Source organism: Pezoporus flaviventris, unplaced genomic scaffold (genome assembly GCF_033815535.1).
Source record: "Pezoporus flaviventris isolate CSIRO_AGI_PZ_B2104156 unplaced genomic scaffold, CSIRO_AGI_Pfla_v1 ptg000015l, whole genome shotgun sequence".
In the NCBI taxonomy this organism is placed as follows: domain Eukaryota; kingdom Metazoa; phylum Chordata; class Aves; order Psittaciformes; family Psittacidae; genus Pezoporus; species Pezoporus flaviventris.
In genome coordinates this window covers 12,831,619-12,843,653 of record NW_026892563.1, presented here as the reverse complement: position 1 = coordinate 12,843,653, position 12,035 = coordinate 12,831,619, and the positions used below count along the sequence as shown (strand labels likewise).

Here is a 12,035-nt window from a genome sequence, read left to right as displayed (position 1 = left end):
TGTTAATACTACTTATAATTCATAACCTGTGCCAAATGTGTGTTGATAGGAGTTTACCTACTTTGGCATGGATTTTTCTTCTTGTTTCATTGTAATACACATATTTATTTTATGTGTACACACAGCATTTTGGTGTGTAAGTTTGGCATGTATCTTTTTATGCTAAATTAAAAATAGGACTCTCTTCACAGCTATCAGCTCCTCCCATATTACTATTCTTCCCCACCATATTACTATTCCAGAGTTTTGGTTTGGGGAGTGAAGGGGGAGGGCTTTCTGCATATTGCATATCAAAAGCCCCTTTACTCCCATCAGTCAGACCTTCTCATACTCATCACTTTCAGATACAACAACATGGAAACGTGTAAGGAGAGGGTGCCTATAACCCTCTGACAGTTGTTTAAGATGCTTGGCCTGCTCTTTCAGAATTGGCAGTCACCAGTTACAAGTTTCAGATTGAGTGTGCTGCAAGAGCTGTGAGAGTATGTAAGTTGTAAGGTGCTCAGTTCTGTTACATAGCTACTACTGTTACCTAGAACTTTTCCCTCCCACGAGGTCTCTATAATTGTACCCCATTTCTAAAGCCACATTTATTCTGTTACAGTATGCGATCCAGTGATGGGTGACAAATGGAATGGAGAAGGCTCTATGGTGAGTACTTACCTGTTTGGATTCTCTGTATAATGAGTATATAGATGTATAAAGATTTACTAATTTTAAACATCAAACCTAAGCTACTTTACCTAACTGTGGATTTGGATTCCAGCATCAAGAAAGTTTGTTCTTTGATTTCCTGTATTTGAATGAGTTTAGTATTAGAATGATGGCTGCATAGCCATGGGATTATTTCTAACTGTTGAGCAACAAGGTGGAATACAGACCATGTCACCAGGAACATACCCCTCTGCTCCCCATCTTTGTCTCATTGGAGTTCCCTCATCTGTCAGGAGATCTGTTTTGGCTGATAGCCCGGCTGGCATTATCAATGATCATGTGAATTGACATACCACTTAAGTGAAGATGACTTATTTCGTGTGAGATCCAACAACTCTAAGGCGCGGAGCTGCGATCAGTGACAGAAGGTTTCTGTGTGACAATAGCAGGCAGCATACTGACAAAGAAGTATTCCTTTTTGATTAAAACTAGCGAATAGTTTTAGTAAAAATGCAGTGTGGGAAGAGATCAGCAATAGTAATTTCTTCTGCCTTAGCTAGTCATGCACTATGAATTTCTCTTTGTTCCTGTACCTTTCTACAGTTTACCTGCTCATAAACCATTACGTAGTGGTCAACACTGCGGTGGGATTGTATCTGTTACTTATACAATTGGAATGGGAGACAGTAACACAGGGACCCATAGAATCATAGAATGGTTTGGGTTGGAAGGAACCTTAAAGATCATCCAGTTCCAAACCCCCTGCCATGGACAGGAAAATCTTCCACTAGACGAGGTTGCTCAAAGCCCCATCCAACCTGGCCTTCAACACTTCCAGGGTTGGAGCAGCCACAGCTTCTCTGGGCAGCCTCTGCCAGTGCCTCACTACCCTCACAGTGAAGAATTTCTTCCTAATGTCTAATTTAAATGCCTCCTCTTCCAGTTTAATGCCATTACCCCTTGTCCATTCATTACATGTCCTTGTAAAAAGTCCCTCTCTGGATTTCCTGAGACTAACAGAGAAAAAACAGGGACAAAAGGGGGTTCTGCCAGAGAATATCAGCTACTAGAACAATGAACTTCCATTAAAGGTTTTGTTAAACTGAGTTACAGCAGGACTCAGGATGGTGAGGTGTCCCCTGTATGCAATCTAACCTGAACTCCTTCCTAGCTGAGCTCCAGTGCATACCAAAGCAGCCGATGCTTTTCAGCTTTGAGTCTCAAGAACAAACAGGTTTTGTGGACTCCTGTTACATCTTAGTTTGTCACCTGCTTAGACAACCAATCTCCCTTTGCTGATGGGCTGTATGACAGCATGAATGGTAGCTGAGGAAAGGAGAGTTGCAGTCCAGTATCTCAGATGCTGCTGACAACATTTGATAATGTTCCTTCTCCCCTAGTATGTGCCCAAGGATCTTCTCCCAGTCTACAGGGACAAAGTTGTACCTGTTGCTGATATAATTACTCCTAACCAGTTTGAAGCAGAGTAAGTACTTATTTCCTTTCACTGACAAACAAACTTGGAGTAAAAGCAGGGGAGACTGATCTTATTCTTTTATTTTGTCTCAGTATAGTTTGTCTCGATATATTGCCATATGTATGTATGTATTGGGTTTTGGTTTTTTAGCTGTTCAAAGAAACACTTTATTATATGTCAGAATATCAAAACTGTTTGGCTCAACCCCCTAAAATGAGATTCAGAATTAGCACTATGGGAACCTGTCGTAGGAGTTACGAATTTAAATGTCTTGCCTGTACTGTCTACATAGCTGTGACTCTTTGGTCAGGGGATAATCTGTTGTGATACATAACAGGCTGTCCCCCCTAAGGGGAGGAAGCAGCTGCATGGGAGATGAAAAGAAGACACTTGTGATGGAATTCTATGGTCCAGGGATCAATACAGGAAGCAGGTTAGGACTGGTGTGAGTTAGGGTGGCTTCAGAAGTGCTGTGTGTCTCTGCATGTTTCTTTTAAAGACAATGGTCTGGTACAGCAGATCTTGTAGCTACAAACCTGTTAGGCCTGTATGGTGCAGCCCAAGCTTTCCTCCTTTCAGAGTAAACAAAGCAGTCATTGCCTGGAGAGCTTGTGCTCTTTTAAGATTTGTGTTTCATTCTCAGGTTACTCACGGGCAGGAAGATTCACACAGAAAAGGAAGCTTTAGAGGTAAGTAGGCAAGGGGTAGGATGTGTATAATCTCTTTTGGAATTCCTGCCTGCAATGCTGTAGTTTGCTATTTGTCTTCAACCTTGAAGTCACTTTGGCCTCTGTCCTTTCATAGAATCATAGAATAGTTAGGGTTGGAAAGGACGTTAAGATCATCCACTTCTAACCCCCCTGCCATGGGCAGGGACACCTCACACTAAATCATATCACCCAAGTCCTTGTCCAACCTGGTCTTGAACACTGCCAGGGATGGAGCATTCACAACCTCCCTGGGCAACCTATTCCAGTGCCTCACCACCCTAACAGGAAAGAATTTCCTCCTTATATCCAATCTAATTTCTAATTTCCAATCTAATTTCTCTCCATTTATCATTAAAGCTCGTGCACTCCAGGCACAAACCGCTTTAAGTTCTGGTGTCAGGCTCCTGGAGAAACTTCCCGCAAGAACCACAAATAAAGGCATTGCAATGGTAATGGGTAGATCTCTGTGAGTTTGTTTTCCTGCAGTATAGGAAGGGTAGCAGAAGAACACGCTGTGGAAATGCAGTGGTAGGGGTGAAAACCCGGCGTGACGCTGAGCGCTAGAAACCTGCATGAATCACTCCCTCTGCTGTCCACAAGCGAGTCGTGCAACAGCAATGCTGAGTGTTAAGACGGACGTTTCTCGTTCTGCCAGTTTGCAAGAAGAGAGCTTACCAGCAAGCTCTTACAAGGATTGTTCAATACACTCTGAATCTTTTCCTGACAGTGCTTGTTGGTGCTGTTTCTCTTCCTTAAATTGACTCAAAAGGGGGTGAGACCTGGGTTGCAAAGGAATAGGGTGCATACATGAGAAACTAGATTGGGAATGTTGGCCTTCAGGTGCTACCTGGTGAAAGACAGACAAATCCACAGCATTGACAGCCGCTGTCATCACCATACAGAGATGATAGATTGCCTGCAAACAGATTGCATTGAGGTGTAAAGATTTACCCTCTGAAGCAAACTGAGGAAAATAAAAAACTGCATGGCTTGGTGGAGGACAAAATAGGAATATGGTTTTACTGATGTCTTGGGAAGGGCTGAACTCTTTGTTTTGTTGACTGATCAAGTGCTTTCATAATGGGTTGATGTTATTTTTTCCATTTTGGTTTTGAACTTCAAAGGGACACAAAATCTTTAAACAAAAGGCAGCTGCAGTGGCACCCTAGAGAGTAGCTGGGGTCTCTGGGCCCAAATGTTTGTTGTTTTTTTTCCTTCAGCAGCATCATGCAACACGGGTTGATTACCATCTCAGGACAGAAGCAGCTCCAGCTCTTTTAACTGTCCATCCACCCTCGCTCCCCTGCAGTTTTAGACTACAACACTGTGCTGGGCGAGGCTGATTAATCTGTGCTTCATGCCACTAGCTGCTAACTGAAACCTAGTTTTTTGATTCTGGCCCTCACCAGCGGAACCACAGTCTGAAGACCAATGCTATTAGCTGTACAGCCATTAGTTATAAGTTTGCATATTTCAGCTGTAAACACAAGTTGCGTGTGCTAAATAATTTTACAAGTTCATTTTCTGACTGATTCATGTGATATCTCGCACTTATAACAAGTCTAAAAAAATCTCTTCTAAAGAGATAGAATTATACTTAGGAATGGAAGCATTTTTAAAATAGTTGCTTTCAGGATATTATATTCTAATGTCTCCCCAGCTGCATGTTATAAATAGATCGTAATAACCCATGCTGGAATTTATCCCCTGTGGAGGTGATAGGAATTCTGCATCTATTTCCATGGTGACGTACCTTCATTCATTTCTTTAGCAAAACAGTGGCAACAGTATAGTCTTCTAACATTAAATATGATGAATTATTAATGTAGAAGTGACTAAGTCCTACAGCTGGAAATAGTGGTGATTAGGTTCTTGGTGAATTGTGACTAAGAAATACAACAGAGTTTATTGTTACCTCACATGCACACAGGTTGATTATGTTGGCATATGCTGGTGGATTTCCTACTTCTTTTAAAACCCAGCTGATGTCTGTGCAAAGAGCTCTGACAGCTGAAGAAACTTGGAGGCTTAGGCAAGAAAGCAAGCAATAGAGAATTACAAAATAGCAGAAATAAATCCTTATCATTCAGCTCCTCCTGAGTCATAGCTAGCCCGAAAGGATTTTTAGTTAAACTCTTCTGGGAGAATTAATATTTTATCTGTGTTTTATGCTAAAATCATTATTGAAGTAATTCTTCTGTGAAATCAAAATCATTTCTGTGGCAATTGATCATGATGTCAGAAGTAGAGTATTAATGAATTTAAGTGAGGCACACACAGAGTGGAAATACACCTGCAAAGGTACAGAATTTACAGGTGTAATTTGGCGTTTGTAACAGAATGAGAAAAGATTGTGACAGACACACACTTGTGCCTCTGATTTAGCTTTTTAACTCTTCATTTTTGCTAACTCTTGAAGTAGTAGCTAAATAAGACTTCATGACTTGGAGTTGTGACTTTTCTAGCACCTGAGCTGCCATCTTGAAAACTAGCATGTATCTGTGTATTTGTTCTCTTATTCTTTTGATAATATGTTCTGAAAACGTGATGCAGACAAAAAAAAATCTGATCACATCTGAAGCAGAGTATTCTTTTCAGAGCAGCATCCAAAGATAATAGAGATGCTTGTATATTTTAACAGGTGTGTTCATTTAAATGCATGTTTTCATTCTACTACTTCAAATAATTTCTCCTAATTCAATGAATTCTTTTGAGTAGAAACTCTTTTTTCTCCTTACAAAAGATGCCAAAATAAGGTGCTTGTTAAAAAATCCTTAGTACTAAGAATGATGCAAAGTTTAATCAACACACATTGTAGTGGTGATTAAAAATTGATTTCTGCCTTTTTGCACATGGAAAGGTAATGGATATGCTCCATGCCATGGGACCAGAGACTGTGGTGATCACAAGCTCAGACCTACAAGCACCTCTAGGAAACGACTACCTAATTGCTCTGGGAAGCCACAGGAAAAGTAAGTCACAAACTCCTTCATTAAACTGGGTTTTTTTTTTAACCTGTTCTGTGCTTTCAGTTACCTTCAGCCCTCTCCATAAATATGTGGTTTCCTGAGCAAGCTGCTGCTGCTGTCTAAATGAAAATAGGTGGCTCTCAATCCTACATGAAAATAAAGGTGCTAGCTACCTGCTCCCTCTTAAGTGAAATAACTACAGTATATAAGTTGTAAAAGCTATCCCAACTTGGCAAAGTTTTGAAAGGTAGCATCTTCTAGAAGAGCTGGTACAAAGTTTACAGTAATCCTTAGCATCTTTATATTGCAGACAACAAAGGAATTCAAATCCAGTAACCACTTTTAAATTATAGTGACTGCTATTGTATTCATTGCTGGGTCTGTTACTTAACTGTCTGTTTTATTTTAGCTAAAGCAGATGGTACCAAGATGACACAAAGAATTCGAGTGGAGTCTCCTAAAGTGGATGCTGTCTTTGTTGGAACAGGAGACTTGTTCGCTGCTATGCTTTTGGCATGGACACATAAGCATCCAAACAATTTGAAGGTTGTGAGAGAAGTTATTTATGTCTCTGCAAGCTTAGACTGTTTATTTTTCCTTTATTACTGCATTTTTGTTTGACAAATAAGATGCTCTTCTCAAGAGAGAGAGACTGCATGCATGTATGTAGTTACATTTTTTACTCTCACTTCATCATAAGCCCTGAAATCAATTCATTGGATATGTTATTCTGTTTCTTTCCCTTTAAGCACATAAAGTCCTTACAGGTGTGTGATTTCTAATACCTGTTTTGGAAGAAGTAAGAGTCTAAATTTTTTTCCCCAAACTCTATATTACATGGTTGTCATCCTGTTTGTGACTGCTCAGTCATGTTTGCCTCTTAATACCAGTGGTTTTGAAATAATAATATTAACTAAGCAGCTGGAATTTTACTAAAACCTGAATATGTTATGTTAATGCAGGTAGCATGTGAAAAGACTGTGTCAGCCATGCAGCATGTTCTGCAAAGGACCATTAAGAGTGCAAAAGGTAATTAATTCTTATCTCGTTCCCTTGTTCCATCCGGATTTACAGCAGAAGAAACATTTAAAGAGATTTCTGGGTTTCCTGGCCAAAGGTAGCTCTCAGTGTAAAAGCAGAGGATTTACAGAATGAGAGCTTCACAGTCTTTGTTCCTCACTGTGTCCTCCAAGTTTTTTGATTTTTGACAACACCTGACTGAAGATGTCACTGTTCAGCTTGTAGTGGGACTGCAGTCACACTGACTGCACTTGACTGCTTTGCAAAACAGTGGTGGAAGAACTTGAGGAAATGCTGAGTTTGATGTGCAAGAGAGCTTCTTGCTCTCTTTTTAAGTGTTTTGCTCTCTGTTTCATGTGTAGCTCACTTACTTTCCCTTGGAGTGCGTGTGTTTAGTATTGAGAAGGGATTATCATCTAATAATAAACTGTCTGTTTGCTGTGTTGGCCATGTAAGAAGTGATTTTTTTATTTTTTTTTTTTTAGATTTTTTTTTTTTCCTTGTCTTCTCTCCCCTTAGGAGTTCTCATGCCTTTCAATTCCTAAAGAGGTACAGATCTCTTGGTTCCTGGAGCATGGCTGTGTCACTTTCTAATTAATGGCAGAGCTGTGTTTCTTTCCTGGAGAGTGGTACAGAACAGGGGTGATAGGAAATCACAGTGCTTACCTGGATCTTCCACCTTAGAAACTAAGGGGTAGTAAGAGAGACTGGGGAGGGGGGGTAACAGAACAATGTAGTTTGTTCTCTTTTTATACTGCTATCTTTAGTGACATTCTGATGTACTCTTTCTAGCACAAGCTGGAGAAGGAAACAAACCAAACTCAGCCCAGCTGGAACTCAGAATGGTCCAAAGCAAAAAAGACATAGAAAACCCAGAGATCATAGTGAAAGCCACAGTGTTATAAAGGTTGTATGTCTCCAATAACGCACAATGTATTGATGTCCTCATTTCTTTCCTGTAAATTGTAATATTTGCCTTAGATCTGTGACAGAAATCTGACTTTCATGAAATAGTGCCCAGCATAGGCAGATATCCACTCTCAAACATATGTGCTGGCCTTGCTCAGTTTTAAAAACAAGTTGGTGTGCATTGAAGCATATTGGCGGGCATCAAAATGGCTGTCAAATTCATGTGGTCTGTGTAATTACCCAGGGCAAGAGAGTACAATGTTCACAATGTTCCTGCCTTGCCAAAGACTTTAGATGTGAATTTGCTAATGGAATGCTTGACTGACTGGAAAATATTTTTCAAGATGGCATCCAGGGCCAATGGAGCTGGCTCCATGCTCGCTTTTCCTGGAGGTATCTGGTTACCTACTCTGGTATTCAGTATCTCAGCTGCTATGAAACTAAGCAGGGTTAAAACTACACATAAAGTTCTGATTGTGTGTAGGAGTACTTTGAAGATGTTTGGCATTTAAGTTCTCTGAAGTGACCTTGAGGAGTCATTCACATTACTGATAACTGCTCCTGTTTCTTGTCTATGAAGAGCTGCACAGTTTCAGTTTTTGCAGGTACTGGCTGCTTATTTCTGATGTCTATGGGCACCCACATGATTTTCTTCCAAAAGCTGCTCCAGAAACATCTTCATTAATATGAATTCAGTAGCACTGATTAGAAGTTTGTAGTTCTGCCTCTGAGGCCAGGTTTGATTCTTTGTTTATTTTTAACTAAGGACAAACAATCTGTAAGGACAAAAGAGAAAGCAGCTCTTGCCCTGAAAGCTGGCTTCCCTAGTTTGTTCTTCATGGACAGATGCATTTACAAACTGCCCAGGGCACTTACATTTAACAGTAGTGAGCAGTATGGGCAGGCTTATCAATGAAGCAATGTTGTAAAAGTAGTATTTGTGATTTACTAAACCTTACTAAACTATGTATGTTTACCAGATGCAGTAAAACATACAACATTAATTTGTTCATAATGTCTCTGTAGCCTACACTGATTAGAGATGACAGAAATTCATTATTATTAATGCATCTTTATTTCAAAATTCCCTTCATAAGGTTTCAAAATTGGATTTTTAATAATTTCAGCATCCTATACATCACACGCACGTACTACACAAGTAGGGCAGATACGCTGACAGTACTGACCACTTGTACTTCTATATGATTTCTGAATGAAACTGAGGTTCTTGCTTTTCCCAAGATGAGGTCTAGTGTGATGTTAAAACCAAATTCAGCTGATGAGCTTTATTTGTTTAAGATGTATAGGGAGCTTAAAATTGCATTTCTATTTCCAGTGACATGAAGCAAATTTGTATTAGTGGAAAGGACTAATTTTAACTTGATTACTCGAGTATGCTCAGGAAACTCACTCTTGGGTATCTCCAAGATAACTTTTCCTGTATCTTCCTCATCACACCTGCCTAACAGATAGTGTCACCTGCATAGCTTGGGAGTCCCCAGAAGAGCTGGTTTGGAGATTGCTTTGGCCACTGAAGTCTTCATTTATCCAACTATTTTTGTGGATTTTCTGCCATTGAAAAAGTTAATTGGTTTCACCTAGTAGAAGAGTAATTTATCCTTAAGGTGAATTTTTGGCTGAACAGATTCTTTTTTATCTAGTAAGATTTCATAATTAATAATAATTTTGAAATCCCCCATATTTTTCATTTCATGAAGCAAATGAAATTTAAGAGATGAACACGTTTTGCAGTAAATGTAAGAGGCAAACTTTAGGCTTTCAGTCACAACAATGAATAATAATTTTTTTCTCTCATGCATTTGACATTTAAAAAAAAAAATAAATTCGTATGTTGTGAGACTTTTAAGGAGGGTGGAAACCCCACCAGAAACAGCCTACAGAATGTGACTCTCCTGCCACAGTTTTTAGTAACCACTGCCATAAAATAACTTTCTAGCAATAATAATATCAGGGATGTGAACAGTTGCTAAAATTATCAGTCAGTAATAGAGATGCTAGGGTAAGGGTTGGACCGGATGATCTTAAAGGTCTTTTCCAACCTGGTTGATACTATGATTCTATGAGCTCATGGCTGGTAGCCAGCATGGAAAAAGACATAAACTATCTTGACAGTATGTATAAATATCTTATGGGAAGAGGTGAAGAAGAAGGAACCAGGCTCTTCTTGCTGGTGCCCAGCAAAAGAGTAAGAGGCAATGGGCACAAATTGAAATACAGGAAATTACATTTAAACATTAAAAAAATATAAATCACTGTGATAGAACACTGGCACAGGTTGCCCAGAGAGCTTGTAGAGTCTCCACCCTTGGAAATACTCAAAACCTGACTGAACATGTCCCAGAGCAACCTGCTGTACTTGACCTTGCTTGTGCAGTGGGACTGGACTAGATGATCTCCAGAGGTCACTTCCAGCCTCAACCATTCTGTGATTCTGTGAAGTACAACAAATTGCCTTTCTTTGCGGCGCTGTATTTTTAAATTAATGCAAATAGTTTATTTCTTCCTGAGACACGAACTTCCAGACATGCTAGGAGATAGCTCAGCATTAATAATTTGCCCCCTTTTTAGATATGCTGCTTTTTGCTTGGGCAGTTGTGCCAGGAATGCAGTTGCCTTTTTTGATAGTTGAATACAGCAAAGGTACTTAAATATTGTTGCTGGTGATGCATTCCAGCAGTTGAACACAAAAGGATTTTAACTGTCTATAGCATTGATTAAAGAAGTCTTGCACGCCATATTCCAAACGTAACTGTGAGTTTATTTATCTTTTAAAATTAGACTTATTTCATGTGGAAGCATATAATCCCTACCATACTCTTGGGAAGAAGGGATCAATATACTGAACTTCCCTGTCTGTACATATCATGGTTGACTTTGTGGCGTTATGCTTCACACCCTTACCTGCCTGGAATGTATGACCCAGGAAGTGGATCCTGCTGTACTGTTTCCCTATAGCCAGAGCTGTGAAATGCCCAGCACTCCCTGAAATAACTTCATTGCCAGTCACGTAACACAGTCCGTCTTGGGAGTTGCATGGGGACAAATTGAGGGTCATATGGTGGCCATCCCTGCTCTAGTGCAGTGCAAAATGTAGATTTCCAGTTCTTCACATCAGCGGATCAACAGGAGAGAGAAGCTCAAAACTGGCTTTTTAATTTTTTTTGTAAGAAGCAATAAGTAATCGCTGTCAAAGAAACCTTTCCTGTTGTGAGCATGTGCTACAGAAAGCCCATTTAGTAAGTGTGAGACAACACAATTTCTCTTACCACTAAAAAAAAGTAGACTTTCACAAGGGAAGTGAGAGAAAGGCAAGGGCTGGCTTTCTCTGAAACAAAGAAGCTTGGGATTTACAGAACCTAAAGCTACCTTGCAAATAATGTTTTATCTGTAAACCATAATGAACTGTCATCTTGACATAAAAATCTGTATGTTTGTTGGAGCAGCTTCTACCTTTCAGGTGTGGTCTTTTCCCACTATGAATCAGTTCAGTAATTCACACCTTCCCTAGAAACTGTGACATATCCATATTAAGAAAAAAAATAAAATACTAGTGCACTCAATTAGCAAGCATTCATATTTTGAAGTAGCTGGATTCTGTAGCAATGGGCTGTTAGCTTCTTCTGCTTAAGTCTCTGGGATTTGCTCATGTGATACCTGTTTTAAACTCTCACTGACCTGATCTAAATTAGGTTGGGTTTATGTCTTCAGTGAAGAATTAGGCTTAACATCTCTTAACAATCAATAACTACTGGATAATCTTCCGTGACCGTCCTAACAGCATGAAAGGTGTCTGTAGCCCACCAGTCCAGCATCACCAGTTAGGGACTGCTGACTTCACTGCCACACATACTCCCATGCGTACGTGTGAAGTTAGCAGCAAGAGAGTCTTCTAATGCGTACACGTATGCATGGGAGTGATGAATGCTTTTTGTTTGTGTCCAGTCGACTTCCCCACCATTCTTTCACCCACTGGAAGTAATTTATGTTGGATCTGTTTTTTCTGGAATGAATTTTGCAGTGTATGTGGTCAGCCATTTTGATTATTCCCAAGTGCATTCATTTGTGGAGCCATCATGCAGGAGAGACCAAAAGTTGTTTACAAAAGATCTACTCTATTCTGGGCCTGTATTAGTCTCTACATGCTTAAAATTCCCACATACCTCTTTGGGAGAAGTGCATAAAGACATTGTGCTACAATCAGTGCTGTTCACACTCTATATAGATATTTAAGAAATCTGTATAAATTGTTAACGTTTTCTTTGCTGATTTTTCTCA

The 12,035-nt window shown here is 39.7% G+C and overlaps 1 protein-coding gene across 1 annotated transcript in view; it reads left to right on the top strand.

Annotated features, from left to right (window-relative positions):
• The window catches only part of PDXK (pyridoxal kinase), a 55,574-nt gene extending 44,269 nt beyond the window's left edge, over positions 1-11,305 (top strand). The window contains exons 5-11 of the mRNA XM_061453463.1: positions 605-651; positions 2,055-2,140; positions 2,775-2,820; positions 5,702-5,813; positions 6,220-6,356; positions 6,773-6,839; positions 7,623-11,305. Of these exons, the coding sequence (XP_061309447.1) occupies positions 605-651; positions 2,055-2,140; positions 2,775-2,820; positions 5,702-5,813; positions 6,220-6,356; positions 6,773-6,839; positions 7,623-7,735 (608 nt within the window). The 3' untranslated portion in view covers positions 7,736-11,305. The remainder of the gene's footprint in view (positions 1-604; positions 652-2,054; positions 2,141-2,774; positions 2,821-5,701; positions 5,814-6,219; positions 6,357-6,772; positions 6,840-7,622) is intronic.
• Positions 11,306-12,035: the final 730 nt, after the last annotated feature.